Raw genomic sequence first — 21,463 nt, forward strand, 5'->3', positions numbered from 1 at the left:
ACTTCATATCAAGCAGCTACCAATACGTCATTTTTTGCTTTTTAATTCCACTCAAGTGTCAAAAAATGGCAAAAACCCTGACAGAGGATTACACTAAACCATAGTTACCTACGACTAAACATAGTGTTAAGAAACTGAGATGAATGTGAATGGTCTTCATTATACTCATGTTTACAGTAGATATACTAGTGTTTCTTCCGAAATAAGGTTTTCAATGAGTATGTTTTACATATTCAATAACTCAATGGCAGCTCGTTATCTGCCACTAAAACACATAAACACACATTAACATAAACTCCTTGTTCTGGCCTCCAAATCATTCAGATATTTCAAGCAGACTGTTAGGAAACCGATAGTCATTCTTTGGTTTTGCTTTGCCGGGTTATGGAAAGAAGAGACAGACTATTAATCCATCTAGCGTTATAGCATAGCGCTACTTTTGATCCGATTACATATGATCTTGTAAGAGCTAAAATAAAGCGATGAGGATTGGGGAAATAAGGTAAAATTGAATTAGTCCACGCAGCCTTAGCTAAACCTTAAACTGTAGGCTTTTTACCGGCCAGACCCGGCGCAATAACATTAGTTTTGTACACTACTTAGCTAAAAGGTTATATAAAAACTTGAATATAGATGGTAGATCAACGATGAACTTCCAGTATATATACTTCCAGTATATATATATCATATACATCAATAAGAAATTTAAAACATGCCATATTTACTGATTGAAGGATGTATAATCATCAGTGGCAACTGTTTTACTCAGTTGAAGAGTTTAAGACTGGATTGTCTGGTTTTAGTGCGAATATATATTCATTCACAAACGGATTGCATTGACTCGAGTGTTACTTCAGGTGACACCCAAAGTCATAATAATAGAAATACTCTTACAAGATCAAAAATACACTGCTTATCTGCTAAATAGCTCAAGAGGGATTACATGTAGAGAAACAAGTGCCGGACATGAACTATTTTCATACAAATGAGATCTCATTTATACGCAAACACTGGAAGCGATCATTGGTTATCCCAGTTAGGTTCAGTCAGAACCACAAGGTCGTAAACAAGTGTGATTGAGTGTTTGTATTCAGTACTCAGACGTAATGATCTGGTGTGACGCCACAAGACAAGATGGTCAGGTGGTTTAAATAGGCTTAGATTCCCATGAACCAGTATTTAGTTGCAAAGTAAAAGGATTTGTAAAAATGAATGAGTGAAGAATGAAGAGAGACTGATCTCCTGCACTGAACATGCAAAAAAACTGAAGATGTCAGTAACAACAACATTGAGATGGCATTTAGATTTTTATTGCCAATAGAACTTTACAGCTTTTACGATGTTTATATCAAAATACAGCTAGCGGCCTGCAGGTTACTTTAGGCATCAATAGAATAAAACTGACCTCACTAATCATTTCCCTCCACTGCATTAACAACAACCACAACTACTGATAAGTTGATTGGCAGACCTAGTCTTCCTGGCAGGTTTTTTAGTTGCTATAGAAACACAAGCTTGTAAATACATACATACACATATTTTAAGAAGGTTCTATTGTTCTCTAGGAAATAAAACACATCAAAAGAAAAGAAAAGAAAAAGATTTTTCTTCGCGTATTTTCAACAAGCGACAGGATTGTTATATTTTTAGAGAGGCCAGAGGATCCTCATTCCAATACAGTAAAAAGCCACTGACACTGATCATATTACATGCACTTCTGTTTAGATCGTCGTTCAGATCCGCATACGTCTGTACACTCACGCATTACAAGGCAAGGTTTCTTTATAGCTGCTGACTTGAATTACATTCAGTCAAACAACCAAAAAACATCGTTATAGCAATCAGAATAACAAATTCGTGTCCTTGACTCAGTCAAAATACCTATCCAATACTGACGGGGCCCATGTACGTGGCTATTGGGACCAACTGCCCTCTGGCTCAGCTTTTGGCTCCTGAGACCGAAGTCGAAAGCTTTTAGCTTTCTTTTCTTTAAATACAAAGGTAATTTAATTATTTGAATTATTAGGGAGAGATTTTTCTCCGTTTATACTAGAAATTATTTACGAACCTCAAATGTAATTCTCTCTCAACAATTGCTACTAAATGTGAGCCTCAAACAGGTCACGTGACTTAGGCTGGTTATGATGCTAACATTATCATGATTAACGTTGAACTCACGAACATGTTTAAGGCGTGATTACGCATAGCAATTTTGAATGTCTACACGGTGCAACGGAGACGCAATTGTTGCCAAAAGTAGAAACGAATTCTACTTTTCACAAAGATTGCTGCAACTTGTCTTGCAACATTTTTCATATTCCGCTGAAGGTTACACGCTGCAATGCAACTTGTGTCGCAACGCGGCTGCGAGACAAGTTGCAGATGAAATTGCGCCGTGTAATCGCGCCTTTAGGACCTTTCTATATTTCACTCATACAAGCCATCATCAGCTGCCAAGTTATACTTCACTGTGTACCAGTCCAACCAGTTTGCAAGGTCCTTTTCATGAGCCTCCAGCCAGGCGCCATTCAGTTTAACGAGTTCCAAAGCTTTCTTGAACTGTCGTAGCATCTCTTCTCCGTTTAAATTCTTTTCGATGTAATCCTTAAGCTATAAAAATAGTACAATGAATTTAATTGTTAACGGTCCAAAACAAAAAACAAAAAAAAACATGAAGACGTTAATAGAAGATTCCTGTAGTCTCCTCACCTGTTGCATACGACAGGTGGTAGAAAACCTCTTGGATACCACTGGCAAATGACCCATCAAGTCAGCCCTGTCAGGCATAAGCAAGTCAAATCACACTATCAGGTGCTGGATACATAATATGCATAAAAGGTAACATACAAAAGGAGTGTTCTCACCTTGGAAGAATGAAGTTCAATGCTACCTTGTGCCCAACTGGATTGCGGTTCGCAACAAAATCGTACATGTATTTGGCAAACTGCTGCTTGACTATGGACTGATTCTGGCCGAGCTGAAGGTAACTTAGACAAAACGAAACGATCTTCTAAATGATAGTGTCGCTTCACCATTCCCTCCACCCCTCTCTCTCTCTCTAAGTTACAACACCCATTCCCTCCCTCCCTCCCTCAGTATTGTTTTCTAAATTACAACACCCATTCTCTCCCTCCCTCCCTCAGTATTGTTTTCTAAGTTACAACACCCATTCCCTCCCTCCCTCCCTCAGTATTGTTTTCTAAATTACAACACTCATTCCCTCCCTCCCTCCCTCAGTATTGTTTTCTAAATTACAACACCCATTCTCTCTCTCCCTCCCTCCCTCAGTATTGTTTTCTAAGTTACAACACCCATTCTCTCCCTCCCTCCCTCAGTATTGATTTCTAAATTACAACACCCATTCTCTCCCTCCCTCCCTCAGTATTGTTTTCTAAGTTACAACACCCATTCTCTCCCTCCCTCCCTCAGTATTGTTTTCTAAGTTACAACACCCATTCCCTCCCTCCCTCCCTCCCTCAGTATTGTTTTCTAAGTTACAACACCCATTCCCTCTCTCCCTCCCTCCCTCAGTATTGTTTTCTAAGTTACAACACCCATTCTCTCCCTCCCTCCCTCAGTATTGTTTTCTAAGTTACAACACCCATTCCCTCCCTCCCTCCCTCCCTCAGTATTGTTTTCTAAGTTACAACACCCATTCCCTCTCTCCCTCCCTCCCTCAGTATTGTTTTCTAAGTTACGACACCCATTCCCTCCCTCCCTCCCTCAGTATTGTTTTCTAAGTTACGACACCCATTCCCTCCCTCCCTCCCTCAGTATTGTTTTCTAAGTTACAACACCCATTCTCTCCCTCCCTCCCTCCCTCAGTATTGTTTTCTAAGTTACGACACCCATTCCCTCCCTCCCTCCCTCCCTCAGTATTGTTTTCTAAGTTACAACACCCATTCCCTCTCTCCCTCCCTCCCTCAGTATTGTTTTCTAAGTTACGACACCCATTCCCTCCCTCCCTCCCTCCCTCAGTATTGTTTTCTAAATTACAACACTCATTCCCTCCCTCCCTCCCTCAGTATTGTTTTCTAAGTTACGACACCCATTCCCTCCCTCCCTCCCTCCCTCAGTATTGTTTTCTAAGTTACAACCCCAATTCCCTCCCTCCCTCCCTCAGTATTGTTTTCTAAGTTACAACACCCATTCTCTCCCTCCCTCCCTCAGTATTGTTTTCTAAGTTACAACACCCATTCCCTCCCTCCCTCCCTCAGTATTGTTTTCTAAGTTACGACACCCATTCTCTCCCTCCCTCACTCAGTATTGTTTTCTAAGTTACAACACCCATTCTCTCTCTCCCTCCCTCCCTCAGTATTGTTTTCTAAGTTACACCACCCATTCTCTCCCTCCCTCCCTCAGTATTGTTTTGTAAGTTACAACACCCATTCTCTCCCTCCCTCAGTATTGTTTTCTAAGTTTCAACACCCATTCTCTCCCTCCCTCCCTCCCTCAGTTTTGTTTTCTAAGTTACAACACCCATTCTCTCCCTCCCTCCCTCAGTATTGTTTTCTAAGTTACAACACCCATTCTCTCTCTCCCTCCCTCCTTCAGTATTGTTTTCTAAGTTACGACACCCATTCCCTCCCTCCCTCCTTCAGTATTGTTTTCTAAGTTACAACACCCATTTCCTCCCTCCCTCATTCAGTATTGTTTTCTTAGTTACGACACCCATTCTCTCCCTCCCTCCCTCAGTATTGTTTTCTAAGTTACAACACCCATTCCCTCCCTCCCTCCTTCAGTATTGTTTTCTAAGTTACGACACCCATTCCCTCCCTCCCTCCCTCAGTATTGTTTTCTAAGTTACAACACCCATTCTCTCCCTCCCTCCCTCCCTCAGTATTGTTTTCTAAGTTATGACACCCATTCTCGCCCTCCCTCCCTCAGTATTGTTTTCTAAGTTACAACACCCATTCCCTCCCTCCCTCCCTCCCTCAGTATTGTTTTCTAAGTTACAACACCCATTCTCTCCCTCCCTCCCTCCCTCAGTATTGTTTTCTACAATGACAAGCTTAGAGGTGTTGATAAACAAGTTTTCCAAATGTGCATACTTCAATAATGCATCTTCTTTGGATGAGCCAGCCAGTCCCATGAGAAGGGGTTGGATCTCTGAAGGAACAGTAGTTGTCTGGACCGCTTCTAACACCTTTTGCCAATCTTTTTGGTTTCCTTGACGTACTCCATAGTAATACACCAGCTGACGAAGAGCAGGAGTGATACTGTACAACACAATCAACTGCATCAGATGGCAATACAGATGGCAATACAGATGGCAATACAGATGGCAATACAGATGGCAATACAGATGACAATACAGATGGCAATACAGATAACACCCTCACACATACATGCAACCAAACACTGGTGAACATCCATCTCCTGATAGAACTATTGTCATACTAACACTTACACATACATGCAGCCCAACACTGGTGAACATTCATCTCTTGATAGAACTGTTGTCATAATAACACTTACACATACATGCAGCCCAACACAGATGAACATCCATCTCTTGGTAGAACTGTTGTCATAATAACACTTACACATACATGCAGCCAAACTGATGAACAAGAATCAATAACCAATCCATCTCCTGATACTGACCTTCTTGTCATTGGATCATTCTTCCAGGCGGCAAATTTGTCCTTGGTGTACTGTAAACAAGTCTTTAATCCTGCATCACACTGAAAGCCAGCCACCATCAGTCTCAGCAATCTGCCAGGACAATAAAATAGATTGCTTCCTATATCAAGTAATCAATCAATTTATTCACTACAAGTTCTACAGACTAAATACATATAATGATAGAAATTGTTGAAAACAAATTTGGTACATAGTAGCTAACTGTAATAGCCAAGGAGAGAATCATAAATGAAAAATATAATAAATAAAGTAAGTACAATACAATATAAATAACTTAAGGATGTGGAAGAATAATATAATATATTGATTATAAGCATTAAATATAAGCACTAGATACAATAACATATGATAACATTAGCCTTTTCACTAACACGGCTTCTCAATGAAGGATAGGGTATACAATGCTTCTTTATACTAACATAGCCCTACCACTAACACGGCTACTCAATCAAGGATAGGATATACAATGCTTCTTTATACTAACATAGCCCTACCACATGAATTTACATCATCTCATTTGCATATTCATATTTCAAATGTTCATATCACTGAAAAGAGAGGTCCACATACAAAAATACTGCAACCATACTACTACACTGTTCACAGTAATGATGAAAAGGTAAATTATACACCGTGAAAAGATGAAAAAACTTACTGACGTTTCGGACGCTAGTCCTTCGTCGGAGTAAAAGAGAAAGAAGTGGTAGAAAGGAGTGTATATATGATAGAATAAGACAAAAGAAACCAATGAGAGCAAGGTAGGCAAGGAAACAAAAACAAACAATCAAAAGACAAAAGAAAAGGTTAGTTGAAAATAAAGCGTTCATTAATCCCGTTGGGACTAAGAGTGCCCAATAGGTGAATAAGCCGCATTTCTTTGGTCTTGCGACAATCATTGTTGCCGTTAAGCAAAGAAAGACCGAAAACAATGAAGTCAGAAAGAGAATGGTTAGCTAGATTAAAATGGCGGGAAACTGGTTTGGTGGGATCGTTATTGCGAATATCATAAAGATGATTGCAAATGCGATCACCAAGACGGCGGCCAGTCTCGCCCACATACAAAAGATTACAGCGGCCACATTTAATACAATATACAACATTAGAAGTGGTACAAACAAAATGGTCAGTGATTTTAACAGTTGATTTAGGACCGACAACAGAAGTGTGAGAGACTATGTGAGGACAAGTATAACAACGTTTACGAGAACAGCGAAAAGTACCAGGTTCTTTGTTAGAGGGAAGAACTCCCTTGACCAAGAAAGAACGGAGATTACGATCACGTTTATAGGAAAAGAGAGGGCGGTTGTTGAAAATAGCAGAAGTGCGAGTATCAGAGTCAAGCAGAGAAAAGTTGCGGTTAACAATGGGTTTAATGGAAATGTTAATAGGATGATACGTAAGAGTGAAAGGAATGCGGTCATTAGAGGGACGAGTGTGAGGAGTGAGAGCGGTGGTACGATCAATAGTAGAAACTTTACGAATGGCGCGATCAATAACATGAGCAGGATAATTACGCTTAAGGAAGAAGGAACGCATCTCAGAACATTTAACAGAAAAATCAAGATCATCACTACACAAACGACGAAGACGAAGAAATTGCGAGAACGGAATAGCGTTAAGAGTGTGCTTAGGATGAGAAGACGAGTAGGGTAAATAAGAATGAGAGTCAGTAGGTTTGTAATGGACACTAGTGCTAAGACGGTCGTCATTAACACTAAGCAAGATGTCAAGGAAAGTGACTGATGTTTCACTAACCTCCCACGTAAAGTCTAAGGCAGGGTGAAAAGAGTTAACAAAAGAGATGAAAGAATCTAAGTCATTACGCGAACAAGAAGTAGCACCAATACAATCATCAATATACCGTCCAAAAAACTCAGGTTTAGGTCCAGTATATTGTTGAAAAACAAGGTTTTCGATATAACCAACAAACAAATTGGCATAACTAGGGCCCATCTTAGTACCCATAGCAACACCGTTTATCTGCCGATAATACCGATCACCGAAAGAAAAACAATTAAGAGTAAGAACAAGTTCAGCTAAGCGTAACAAAGTGGGAGTGCTGGGCTCGAGGACAGGACGAAGATCGAAAAAATGCTGAAGAGCACGAAGGCCCTCATCATTAGGAATAACAGTATACAAAGATTTGACATCCATAGTAAACAAAAGCTTAGAAGAGTTATCAGGAAAGCGAAAATCATTAAAAATACTAAGAGCGTGATTAGTATCCACGTTCCACTATTCGTAGTATGTGCTGTAAACGTGATGCCCTCACTCTTGATACTGCTGCTTGCCTCAGAGACTTGTCTAATGTCTGTCCGGCAGTGTTAGTTTCCTCCATTCGTAATCACATTCATACTCTTAACCGCCGTTTGTACCAGTCTTTGTTTGTTACTAAGCGTAATAAGTTTGTGTCTCTTGTTGGTTTTGATCCTTTTACACATGTTGAACATAGCAATCACAATGTCTTCAGTCATTCCGTTGTCACCATTCCCGAAGATTTACCTCTTTCTGATTCTGAAATTTCAGTTCTTAGCAAGGGTTTGAACTTCGTTCCTCTTGCTAAGATATCTGATGAATTTCAGGTCAAGAAAGACTCTGAATCTTTTTTTCGCCGTACTCGCCTTAAAGCTTTTTTCTCCGACTCTTCTAACTCTAACTGTGAACGTGATGTCTTTGAGCGCCTTTGTCCTCGTAAGTCTAACTGGGTCCCTCCCGAGGGACAATTTTCTTCTCTTGATCTTTTTGTCAATAAGTGTCGCCGTGATATTTCTAATGTCAATCTTAACCGTAAACTCAGTTATTCTAATCTTTCTAAGGACGAGTGGTTGGCTTTACGTCAATTACGCAATCGTTCTGACATTGTTATTAAGCCCGCTGACAAAGGCGGTGCAGTAGTTGTCTGGCGTTCTGACCTGTATAAACAGCAGGCTTTACGTCAACTCTCTGATACTAATTTTTATTGTGAAGTGGATAAGGATCTTACCCCTGACAATCAAAAATTAGTTAAAGACACTGTTAACTCTTTCATTTCTGATGGCTCTTTACCCTCCACTGCTAAAAACCTTTTTGTTATTACTCCTCGTACTTCTCACGTCTATTTTCTTCCTAAGATTCACAAAGCTAACAACCCTGGCCGTCCTATTGTTTCTGCTTGTAGTTGTCCTACCGAACTCATCTCTAGCTATCTAGATTCTCTCATGCTGCCTATTGTTCAGTCTTTACCTACTTATATTAAGGATACTAATCACGCTCTTAGTATTTTTAATGATTTTCGCTTTCCTGATAACTCTTCTAAGCTTTTGTTTACTATGGATGTCAAATCTTTGTATACTGTTATTCCTAATGATGAGGGCCTTCGTGCTCTTCAGCATTTTTTCGATCTTCGTCCTGTCCTCGAGCCCAGCACTCCCACTTTGTTACGCTTAGCTGAACTTGTTCTTACTCTTAATTGTTTTTCTTTCGGTGATCGGTATTATCGGCAGATAAACGGTGTTGCTATGGGTACTAAGATGGGCCCTAGTTATGCCAATTTGTTTGTTGGTTATATCGAAAACCTTGTTTTTCAACAATATACTGGACCTAAACCTGAGTTTTTTGGACGGTATATTGATGATTGTATTGGTGCTACTTCTTGTTCGCGTAATGACTTAGATTCTTTCATCTCTTTTGTTAACTCTTTTCACCCTGCCTTAGACTTTACGTGGGAGGTTAGTGAAACATCAGTCACTTTCCTTGACATCTTGCTTAGTGTTAATGACGACCGTCTTAGCACTAGTGTCCATTACAAACCTACTGACTCTCATTCTTATTTACCCTACTCGTCTTCTCATCCTAAGCACACTCTTAACGCTATTCCGTTCTCGCAATTTCTTCGTCTTCGTCGTTTGTGTAGTGATGATCTTGATTTTTCTGTTAAATGTTCTGAGATGCGTTCCTTCTTCCTTAAGCGTAATTATCCTGCTCATGTTATTGATCGCGCCATTCGTAAAGTTTCTACTATTGATCGTACCACCGCTCTCACTCCTCACACTCGTCCCTCTAATGACCGCATTCCTTTCACTCTTACGTATCATCCTATTAACATTTCCATTAAACCCATTGTTAACCGCAACTTTTCTCTGCTTGACTCTGATACTCGCACTTCTGCTATTTTCAACAACCGCCCTCTCTTTTCCTATAAACGTGATCGTAATCTCCGTTCTTTCTTGGTCAAGGGAGTTCTTCCCTCTAACAAAGAACCTGGTACTTTTCGCTGTTCTCGTAAACGTTGTTATACTTGTCCTCACATAGTCTCTCACACTTCTGTTGTCGGTCCTAAATCAACTGTTAAAATCACTGACCATTTTGTTTGTACCACTTCTAATGTTGTATATTGTATTAAATGTGGCCGCTGTAATCTTTTGTATGTGGGCGAGACTGGCCGCCGTCTTGGTGATCGCATTTGCAATCATCTTTATGATATTCGCAATAACGATCCCACCAAACCAGTTTCCCGCCATTTTAATCTAGCTAACCATTCTCTTTCTGACTTCATTGTTTTCGGTCTTTCTTTGCTTAACGGCAACAATGATTGTCGCAAGACCAAAGAAATGCGGCTTATTCACCTATTGGGCACTCTTAGTCCCAACGGGATTAATGAACGCTTTATTTTCAACTAACCTTTTCTTTTGTCTTTTGATTGTTTGTTTTTGTTTCCTTGCCTACCTTGCTCTCATTGGTTTCTTTTGTCTTATTCTATCATATACACACTCCTTTCTACCACTTCTTTCTCTTTTACTCCGACGAAGGACTAGCGTCCGAAACGTCAGTAAGTTTTTTCATCTTTTCACGGTGTATAATTTACCTTTTCATCATTACTGTTTCATTAGAAACACCGACGCAGCTCACACTAGTTTTTAGCTAGTTATATCTTTTTACACTGTTCACATACAAGTGATTTTGAAAATAAATTTTTTTCCTTGATATACACTTTATAGAAAAACGTACTTGTCAAGATGTGATCCAGTGTCATCTGTGCCCAGTTTATCATAGAGAGGCTTGCTTTGATAAGCAAGAAATCGCTGCAAATGGAAAGAACAAAACCTCAAAAAGAGTTATTAAGAGATTTCTGATTGTTCGATTCCTAAGCGACATTTGATTAACTGATTCTCATAACACTTTTCCATTGGTGAATTATTTAGATTCTTATATTACACGTTACGTCATCGCGGTCATGTTGGTGTCATTGAACAAAAGATTTCTTATTAGCATCCAAGGTGGCTATCATGTTTAATTTTGGCCTTTTGGCTCTTTGGAATACCAACACTCAGTCAATCCTCAAACAATTTGCTGGGTCGATTGTCGTGTCCACACTCACCTTCAATTGACGATAAACATTGGAATCAATTGGCAAGATACCAAGTATGTACTCTAAGTTCTTATGGACAGCAAGCCAAGGCAAGTAGGATGTCTCATTCCTCAGATAGCCGATAAGATTTAAAGCAGTTGTGATATTCAGACGACCTCCCCTGACAATCACACAAACCATTGGTTATTCTAGGAGCATTGCAGCAATTTTTGGAACAATTTGCGGTTGTTTACAATAAGTGGTCGATAATCAGAAGTAATTGTTTACAATTATTAAGTGGTAGATAATCAGAGGTAATTGCTTACAATAAGTGGTCGATAATCAGAGATCATGGTTTATTATATATATTAGGATCATGATGTCTCTAACCTTGCTAAGTTGAAGGCGTCATCAATCAATCCATATCTATCAGCTTCAGTGAAAGCCTGAACAGCAAATATAATTAGTTTTCCTACTGCTAGAATTTCAGTAGACCTCTTTACTTATGGGGTATATTTCTTTTTTTATTTTGAATACAAGATGCGTTACCCAGGTCATTTTACTCACCAATGTGTGGTTATGTTCCAACTGTTCTGTCAGACCTTTCCATGTTTTAGCATCGTAATTTACTCGGTAAAATCCTGTTTGATCCACGTTACCTTTTATCCATCCATCACCATTCCATGCAATCTCGCCTACAAAATAACAAGATATAAATCATCACACTTGTAAATACTGGGATGGGAGAGTGATATGAATCATCACACTTGTAAATACTGGGGTGGAGGAGTGATATGAATCATCACTCTTGTAAATACTGGGGTGGGAGAGTGATATGAATCATCACACTTGTAAATACTGGGGTGGGAGAGTGATATGAATCATCACCCTTGTAAATACTGGGATGGGAGAGCGATATGAATCATCACCCTTGTAAATACTGGGGTGGAAGAGTGATATGAATCATCACACTTGTAAATACTGGGGTGGGAGAGTGATATGAATCATCACCCTTGTAAATACTGGGATGGGAGAGTGATATGAATCATCACACTTGTAAATACTGGGGCAGGAGAGTGATTAAACCCAAGGTGAAGGTGTTTGCAAAAACTCTAAGGCAGTTATAACCCTGACTAAAGTCTAACCCTAACCCCAGGGCTCAAAGAAATAACCTATATTATTGAAATTGTTGATATTTACCTTGGTCCTTTGTTACCCATTTATTGGATTCAAATACAACCTCGTCACCTTTGAAACCAGTTTTGTATCTGAAGTATATGCTCCAACTATACAAACACAATAATGCATGTATACTAAAGTAAACACTACAAAATATGGAAATCATTCTTAGACTTACTTTGGCCCCTATCTCTTAGTGGCAAAACATACAGCACAAAAAAGAAACATCAAAGGAGGATTTTTGCAAGCCGGCCCAAAATGACTACAGGTTAAGGTATTTGTAACAATTAACCCTCATCATCCATCATCATCACCATCATAACCACCATCACCATCACCGCCACTGCCATCATTATCACCATCCATCATTATCACTATCCATCATAATCACCATCACCGCCATCACCACCATCATCGCCATCGCCATTGCCATCGCCATCGCCATCGCCATCGCCATCGCCATCACCATCACCAGCACTGCCACTGCCATCAATATAAAACAAAGACCATGCATACAATGCATGAAGGGAATGATGTACTGCCGGATCATAAAGGAAAATAACAAGTGAAAGGAAAATATATAGGCTTACGTGTTTGTCTCGACGTTAGCGCTCTTGTCATATACAAAACGTTCCTGCTTGACAACGTAAGTATTAACTTTTGAGTCACTTTTTGATACCGTGACCACAGGGTAACCAAGAGTTTTAAGCCAAGGTACAAGGGTGTCATTAATTAAACCACAGTGCTTCTTGTCACAGTGCTAGGAAAAAAACAATTAGCACTAAAAACCTCATATCTGCCATGCTGTACCATCTTTTATGATGGTAGCCATGAAGAAACGTGGACCCCTTTATTATTGGGTGCATGTGACGTCATGGCCACCATGTTGGATAAATGAACTTATGACTGTTGTAATGTGTAGGAGAACTAACCTTTTGCAGGGCTTCATACATATCACTTGCAACAGTGCTTTTATAAGAGAACTTTTTTAAGTAACTCTGAAATGAATAAAAATCAATCCAAACGCCTGTTAAAAAGTATTATTATATAGTTAAGATAGTACGTGTGCAATGATTGGTCGAAACAGTGCGAGCTTATCCCAGATGGTTGGAGCCCTTTTTGCTCTGTAAGTTTTCGTATTTTTCCTTTCATGCTCTTCTCATTTTCTATTCACTTCATATCTTCTTGTAAAGGTGTACTCATTATCCTGGTCATTTTGTTTTTTCTTTGTTTGGTTATTTAGCACTATTTTTTACCCTATCGCCTTCCTCAGCTCCTCAATCTTTCTGTTTCAATTACATTGCTTTAGACAGTATATATATTCTCTTAACTTCAGACTTGGCTAGCATACTTTATCTGATTTATAGCTGTTTACTCCGTATCTTCTCATTATCCTTGTTGATCAGTTTTTCCTTTGTTTTTCTCAATCACGGGCCTTTTCTTAGTTTCTTGGGTCATAACTGATCGTGCTTTCTGTTTCAATCATAATTACACCAGCTCAGACTTAATATACTTTCAGGCTCTTTGCTACGCTCTTTGATTGTTTTTATTGCTGTTAATATTGTTGATTTATTCTAGCTTTCTTGTCTCGATTTACAGTAAATGCGTTTTGTTTTGGTTTTTTCCCCTTAACATGGGACCAAACAATAAACATATTCATGAGATCTACAATGAATTGTCTTCAGTCAAATGCTCGTAGCTTGAAGAGCTTACATAAATCCAATGGCTCTCTGGTATGTAATATCAAGATTTCAAGGAGAGCTGGATTACAAGGAGGAAGCTGATATTGCACTGGTCACTGAGACACACAGTGTCCACAGGCTTCACAAGGTCATACTGGACTGCGAAATACTTCCTGCTGATTATTCTATCTTAAGGAAAGACAGGGTCTTACGTGGTGGTGGAGTTTTACTTGCCATAAAAACAAGTTTTAGCTCAGTTTGCCAAATTGACATACAGACTGATATCGAGATATGCTTGGCCGAATTAACAACATGGTTCAATCTCAAGATATCTGGCGTTGCTACAGACCCCCAAACTCAGGTAACACCTGGTCTGGTTCATTTAAGTCTTCTCTTTCACAAGTTGGGGAGCTCTATCAGAACATCAATATTTTTGTGGATTGACAATTTGGACAATTAACAACTGTGACAATTGACAATTTACTAGGCATCAGTATTTTAAGTGATCTCACGTAATCTGAACATGTAATTGAGCAATGAGCCAAACCTAAAAAGCTTCCAGGGTTTGTCTACCAGTCTTCCAGGGAATGAAAAACACCCAAACATGCCGCACGTTGTACTTGCTTAGTGTACGCTCCCATCTAGGATATGCTACAAAGGTTTGGTCACCACAGTCTTTGGGGCTCATTAAACAAGTTGAATGTGTACAGCAATGCACAACCAATTATGTACTCAAACTGCCATTTCGCTGGGACATGGACTGCCCATCTCTTATTTGCATGAAATACTAGACATCATCCTCTTCCTCAAAGCTATTAATGGTTTGGTGTGCATAGAAAGTGAGGTGTTACCAGTCATGAGGGATACAGGCAGAACAACAAGAGCATTGAGTAACGGCAGAGCATGCGCAGTAATGTTCACTCAGAAAAGATGCAGAACAGTCGCCTATCAGCGGTCTGTCTTTGCTGGAGCATGCAGAGCGTGGAATACTCTACCAGAACATCTATGAGTTAAGAACATATCTTTGACTGCCTACAAGAAATCTCTCATGGAGTACTACCGCCATGCTCTGCATCTTGTCTATGAACAGGACGATCCTAGGACATGGATGTCCATCGGTCCGAAATGCAGCACTGCCCGTGGCTTGCAGAGCACATCCTGCTGCTACTAACTTTTTTTCTTTAAAAAGAGAAATATGAAGGACGGAAAGGCAGGGAAAAAGCTGTTTTATTTGTTAATCAAGAATATGTTTGCTCCAGATTAGAACGATAAATAGTTTTTTTGTGTCTGTCTGTCTGTCTGTCTATCACTCTGTTGTTCTTAATTTTCTGATACTTTTCTTACTTTAATGGCTTTGTTGAAATTTTTTGGCTCTTGGAAGGAATTCTTTAACATCCTTAGCACTGATGATCCCTTGATGTTATCAGAAAAAGATCAAAACAGAAAAAAAGTAAATTAATTGAACATATTTTCCTCTACAATCGCAATTTACCTTCGTAAAATTTAGGGAAAGGGGAAAGGGGAGATGGGGAAAGGGGAGATGGGGAAAGGGGAAAGGGGAAAGGGGAAAGGGGAAAGGGGAAAGGGGAAAGGGGAAAGGGTTACTGTTGCTACGTCAGACAAAAATATTTATTTAATATACAACATGGAACAGACAATTGCTGAAAATTGTAAATGTCTGTCTTAGAATCAATGCATTCTAAAAGTACGTCAAGGAAAAAATTGATACCTATTAAAAAATCTTATGAACTACTTCGACAATCATCTTGAATCACGATGCATAATGGGGCATCCAGGGGGCAAATAAGGCTTTGTTACAGTAATGACGTCGATTGATATTAACAGCTCACCACAAGAGAATACAACAAAACATGAACTGAGATGGCACATCGATCACCTTTACCCATAAGGAAAGACAAACACATAAACTTTATATATTTTCTGTCATCTTCGTTTTGTTTTGCCCTCTGGCAAGATGGCCGCCTTGTCGTCGAAGTAGTCCATTGGAGTTTGTTGGTCGAATTCTGTATTCCACGGGAAAACTACCCATTGTTTGGGTGTACACTTGAGCTTAGCCGGGATAGGTCTATTGAGTGTAACACAAACATCTGCTACTCTTTCCCCTGTTAATTCATGACCAATTCCCATCACCATTCCTATTGCTGCATTTCACTTGACGAAAATACTATCTTGCTGACAGTTCATGGAATGAGATTCAAAGACTTTATCAGCTGATTGAAACCCAGCAATAGTTTGTAACCAAAAACAATTGCAAAATATTATTTTGCATGAAAGCAGTTTTTTTAAGCGTTATAATTATGTTGTGGAAACTACAATGCAAGACAAACCTTTTTATAGATAATATCATCAAATATGTAAGCTGACATGAGTTTCTTCGGATTCGCAATTACTTCACGAGTATTTATGAAGGCATCAAGCTCCAGGGCAGAACCAACGTTGGTATGAGTAAAGAGTTTGTCCTACGAAAATGAAATTGTGCTTTGATCAAACATGTATCGTAATGATAATCTCAAAGCAAGAACAAAACTGGGAATGAGAGATCAAAGAAAAATATATACTGACGCAAATTAAAATAGACGCATCTTGGGGATGTGATATTCATAGTCAAATAATTTGCCGGTGCGTTGCTGGTCAAGTGGATTTAGTCTCACGCACTCCTGGTTTAAGATATTAGAAACGTGTAGTACATCATAATTTTTGGTCATTTTTGATTAGCTTAGAGAGTGATAAAGACATCTAAGTGTGAGATGAAGCTCCATACCCTTTTCCAGCTTGCAATGGATTTTGGTGATGCTTCAAAGTAGTTAAAGTAATCAGCAAATGCCTCGTTCAACCAAATATCGTCCCACCAATTCATGGTGACTAGATTACCGAACCACTGCAACACAACAGATCACACACTTGCATTAGAGTACAAACACTAAAAGTGTGCAACACTTTGCATTATTATTAGTAAATAGTGCTAATTAAACAATAGAAAACAATAGGATTAGCATAATTTAGCAGTATTTAGTGGTATTTATGTTGCACACTTATAGTGCTTGTACTCTACTGGATAATAAATACCAATATACGTTTAGTACAAGATAAAACAAGATCACTAAAACTCCTAAGACTCATGCAAGCATTACCTGATGCACGATCTCATGAGGAAGCCAGCGCATTAGCAACGACGACTGAACTTGTTCTGATGAAAACCCTTGCTTGTAAAGCAAGCCATCTTCCTGGAAGTGTATCAAACCATAATCTTCCATAGCAATAAAGCATTCAGGAAGAGCGATCAAATCTGCCAAACAACAAAACATACAGCTTATAGGATGTAAATTGAAACATGTGGAATTAAATACCCGGTGAACATACCTAGTTTTTCCAATGGATATTTAATGCCAAATGCCTCTTCCAACTGGACCAACGTCTCATTGGCCATTTTTAAGGCGAATGTCATCTGATCTTCTCTATCCGGTTGACCTAATACTCGTATCTTAGAACAAATACAACAAAAAGATGGTAAAATTATGCAAGAATTTGATCAACAGTTAAAAAAAGAAAGTAGTGCCATCTTCCTCCAAATGAGCTAAGCTTCAGACTGAATATTTGTGTCATCTGACAAAACCGTTTCCCAGGAAGGTAAATGATTCACTCATATTTGAATTGTGATATCTGGATGCAGCAACTGATTACAGCTAACCTGCAAGTAGCCGAGGAGGGGGAATCAACAATCCGTTGCTACACTAGAAAATAAGAAATGTTGGGGCATGTTGTCTCAAAGATTTACCCCATCAAGGTATCCAAAGGTCCTTATCAACACAATGACCTTAGGCTGAGCCAGCATGATTCATGAATCCATCCTGCTCTCTCCCGTACAAACCACTCACCTTAACACCATTACTAGAAGTCATTTCCTTGGAACTAGTTAAGTCACCAACAACGATTGATACCAAGTAGGTTGACATTGTGGGTGTTGTCTTGAAGGAGCTAACATAGTTTGTACTTTCTTCTTTCTTCTCTTTAACACCATTATTAGAGAAGGCTGAGAGATCCTTGGGATGTGTAACTGTTATATCAAAGGTTGCTTTAAGGGCAGGTTCATCGAAACATGGAAACATGGAACGAGCCTCCACGGGTTCAAAGAAAGTAGAAGCAAAATACCTGTGAAAACCATTTCATCCATAAGCAACAAAAGCTGAAAAAATCGGCTTCTGAACAGAGGGAGACTTTGGATGAAGTGAGGGAGACTTTGGATGAAGTGAGGGAGACTTTGGATGAAGTGAGGGAGACTTTGGATGAAGTGGGGGAGACTTTGGATGAACTGAGGGAGACTTTGGATGAACTGAGGAAGACTTTGGATAAACTGAGGGAGACTTTGGATGGAGGATGTTCACAAAACATTTATGGAAGAATTCCCCAACACGTAAACAAAAAACTTACGCAATGGTGCCGTCCTTTTTACGGAAGTAGCCTTTGTACAAGCCATTCAGGTCTTTCCTAAACAAACCCTGGAAGGCCATTTTTAGGAGGTATTTTCCGGGTGCAAATGATGATTCGGTCTCGATAAAGTAGAAGTCATTTAAGTCGCTGGCATAATGCCTCTTTACTTTGAATGAACCTGAAAAAAGTACAATCAGTTAGAACAGGGGCATATAGCAAGTTAAATTTTCCCACTAATTAAATAAAAAGGAATCCAGCATGAATTAATTAAATTTGGGGGGGGGGGGGGGGGGGGGAGCATGTGTCCCTCATTCCCCCTCGCTGGAATCAACAATTTGTCAAACTTGTGAAATATAAAGGCAGATTCTTACTGCGCTAATGATATTTAGTTTCATAAACAAAAAGGCTTGGTTGAATTTTGTTGGCAATTTCCGGGAGGGTGGAGGGGGGGAGTGGTGGGTATGAAATCTTATTCTGTCTTAGTTTGAGTTGCACATAAAGAAAATGAACATTCTAGTCCCTCCCCCCTCCCCACCCACTTTTAAATATGCACGTCAACATTTCTGAATTTGCAAATTTGCTAACAACAAACATGACTTTAAACACACAGCCATGTATGCACATAATCATCTTTACCTTGTTCGATTTCAACATTGGTGATGTTCAGGTTTTTGGAGTGAATCACAAGAGTAGACATAGATTTTATGACGTTCACTTGAATTTCTTCTTCACCACTGAAATCTTCCTTGTTGGGATCAATATTCATTCTTAATTTGTAGTGTAGAGGGACTACTGTGTCTGGAAGCCGATTATTTTTTGTTCTATTTTGTGGTGGTACTGGTGTTGGATCATCTTCTTTTGATCCAACTTTTGATTTTTCTTAAGAAAAAAAAAAACAGTTAATAAAAATGCTACATACTACATGCAATACTATTAATACACATTCTCTTAGTAGCATATATTTACATGTGGCAACCGCAGGTCTAGAACAAGCAACACGACCCATTGGACTCACAGCAGTGAAAGACGAAGCTTTAGCTTCAGAAACTGAACTACATTGTCAATACAGTGCTGGATCTAAGATTTTAAAAGGAGGTTCTAAAATGTCCATGACAAGGAAAAAGCTGTCTCAATCAACTTCACGAAGTAAGGTTTCAATTTCATTCTACTGATTGTAAAGAAAAATGATTGGCTTCACAAATTGGGGTTTTATAGAACAACTCCTGGATCCATAATTGAAATGTTAACGTCTTAAGGGAACAATTAAGTACAGCATGGGTTGCCTGTGTCAGTGTTTCAACTTCAGATTTACCAAAATTCAGTCAATTCGGTATCATAATATCAAAAAATTCATTCTCCATACACCATAGCAAAATATTTGTATTAGGATTACGTGGATATCTTCTTTAAAGTAGAAAACATTGTACGAACCACACCATGAAAACCCAGACATTTTTATGCATACTAATTACATTGATTACACCCTACAAGAAACATGGGAGCGGTTAATGTTATTCAGATAAACTGCAATGGGGGAAGACGAAGAAGAGTCAAGTGTTTTCCACTTTTTTACATTAAATAAGAAGATTATATTCCACATGTTTTGAGGGAAAAAAGGTTAAATAAAGTTGTGTCTGACATTTCATTTTGATTCTCTTTCAAGTTTATCAAAACGAAGAATGGAACAGGATTTTTAACCTGGACTCCGCCACGGATAATTTCTTAAAAGTTACTAGCGGAATAAGGTACAATTAAAATACTGTTAAAGAAAATAACGTTTTACCTTGTGCAGCTGAATATTTGGCTGCAATGACTATGAGGCAAAAAAGCAGAATCAAAATGACGAGAATAAGAACTACAAAAACCACGATTAGTGCTGTCTTCTTCGACTTGCTCAGGACAGTCTCTCCACTTTTGGGGGAAGACGAAGAAGAGTCAAGTGTTTTCCACTTCTTTACATTAAATAAAGAAGATTATATTCCACATGTTTGAGGGAAATAAGCTTAAATAAAGTTGTGTCTGACATTTCATTTTGATTCTCTTTCAAGTTTATCAAAACGAAGATTGAACAGGATTTTTAACCTGGACTCCGCCACGGATAATTTCTTAAAAGTTACTAGCGGAATAAGATACAATTAAAATACTGTTAAAGAAAATAACGTTTTACCTTGTGCAGCTGAATATTTGGCTGCAATGACTATGAGGCAAATAAGCAGAATCAAAATGACGAGAATAAGAACTACAAAAACCACGATTAGTGCTGTCTTCTTCGACTTGCTCAGGACAGTCTCTCCACTTTTACCACTTTTTGTCGTAGGATGTGGATTATCATCTCCTTTTTGTAATGGAATATCTTCAAACGGAGCTGCCATGGCTCAAAATTGACGAGATAGTTGATGGAAAATATAACAGAAACTAGTTGATTCGTATATGGCGACTCGTCGTTTAAGACCAGCCGAGATCCACAGGAAACCCAACTACCAGCTGCTGACAGTCGCTATATTTCAGTTTTAATGTCTGCATTAAAAAGCTATTGATTGCTTAGAAAAATACGGATCGTTCTATGAAATACATTAATATCAATTAAAAACACATCTATTATTCTGATATCTTTGCTCTTTTTGAAGAAAAAATAACACATGGTTTCTGAAAGATGTGATTGCGTGACACAGGTCTGATTGTTAAAACGTGGTTGAGTTGTGGCGCTACAAACACATTTATAAATTAAATATTGTTGAATGACAAAAATAAAAAGACAACTTTCCAGAAAAGCAAAGGTTTGGGTTAATAAACCATTACCAGTTATATTACCAGTTGCCTTTAATATCGAACTAAAGTTGCGTGACAAATAATGTACGGTGCGTTAGTGATTATACCAGTTGCTAAATCTGTCATTTTCTTAACTATTTTTGGACGAAAACGAAAGACCGCTCTGAAACTGAAGCTGCGCAATGATAAAAGTTCCGCTCCGAGTTTGTTTCAAAACATTTTCTTTGTACGTCATTATTTTTCTAAAGGGAATCTAAAACCCTAGCTACCATCCATTCTCGCTCGTGCGCAGATGGTGGACTGCGCCTTCTACTTAACAGGGTCTAACAGACTTGAAATTCAAAGAACAGGCTATAAGTCAATAGCCCATAATTATTTTAGTCAAATCTAACTTAGTAGGTCAAACATATAG

The 21,463-nt window shown here is 38.8% G+C and overlaps 1 protein-coding gene across 2 annotated transcripts; it reads right to left on the reverse strand.

Moving 5' to 3' along the window:
- Positions 1–1,288: 1,288 nt before the first annotated feature.
- Positions 1,289–20,749, reverse strand: LOC116303099 (glutamyl aminopeptidase). 2 transcript variants are annotated; one of them, XM_089028125.1, is made up of 22 exons: positions 20,450–20,749; positions 20,066–20,095; positions 18,919–19,161; positions 18,283–18,460; positions 17,730–18,003; positions 17,215–17,335; positions 16,986–17,140; positions 16,616–16,732; positions 16,182–16,313; positions 15,178–15,246; positions 13,084–13,149; positions 12,742–12,911; positions 12,173–12,258; positions 11,540–11,667; positions 11,363–11,418; positions 11,003–11,153; positions 10,633–10,706; positions 5,608–5,718; positions 5,052–5,219; positions 2,865–2,987; positions 2,710–2,776; positions 1,289–2,610 (listed from the first exon to the last, which is right to left on the reverse strand). In XM_089028125.1, the coding sequence occupies exons 1-22, from the start codon at positions 20,652–20,654 to the stop codon at positions 2,428–2,430; spliced, it is 2,907 nt and encodes a 968-aa protein (XP_088884251.1). In that variant the 5' UTR covers positions 20,655–20,749; the 3' UTR covers positions 1,289–2,427. The 2 variants fall into 2 exon arrangements, with proteins under 2 accessions (XP_088884251.1, XP_088884252.1); XM_089028126.1 differs by lacking the exon at positions 20,066–20,095.
- Positions 20,750–21,463: the final 714 nt, after the last annotated feature.

The sequence above is a fragment of the Actinia tenebrosa genome, unplaced genomic scaffold (assembly GCF_029948245.1).
Source record: "Actinia tenebrosa isolate PJP-AT-01 unplaced genomic scaffold, QUT_ActTen_1.0 PGA_scaffold12__29_contigs__length_12842862, whole genome shotgun sequence".
Classification (NCBI taxonomy): Eukaryota; Metazoa; Cnidaria; class Anthozoa; order Actiniaria; family Actiniidae; genus Actinia; species Actinia tenebrosa.

What these genes read in the sequence shown, in the direction of transcription:
- LOC116303099 (XM_089028125.1), bottom strand. Translation starts at nt 20,654, where the DNA reads ATGGCAGCTCCGTTTGAAGATATTCCATTACAAAAAGGAGATGATAAT. An exon ending in CCATTGCAAGCTGGAAAAGG is followed by an intron (nt 16,314 to 16,615) that starts GTATGGAGCTTC and finishes TCATTTTCGTAG; the next exon opens with GACAAACTCTTTACTCATAC. An exon ending in ATTTCAACAAAGCCATTAAA is followed by an intron (nt 13,150 to 15,177) that starts GTAAGAAAAGTA and finishes TATTCATTTCAG; the next exon opens with AGTTACTTAAAAAAGTTCTC.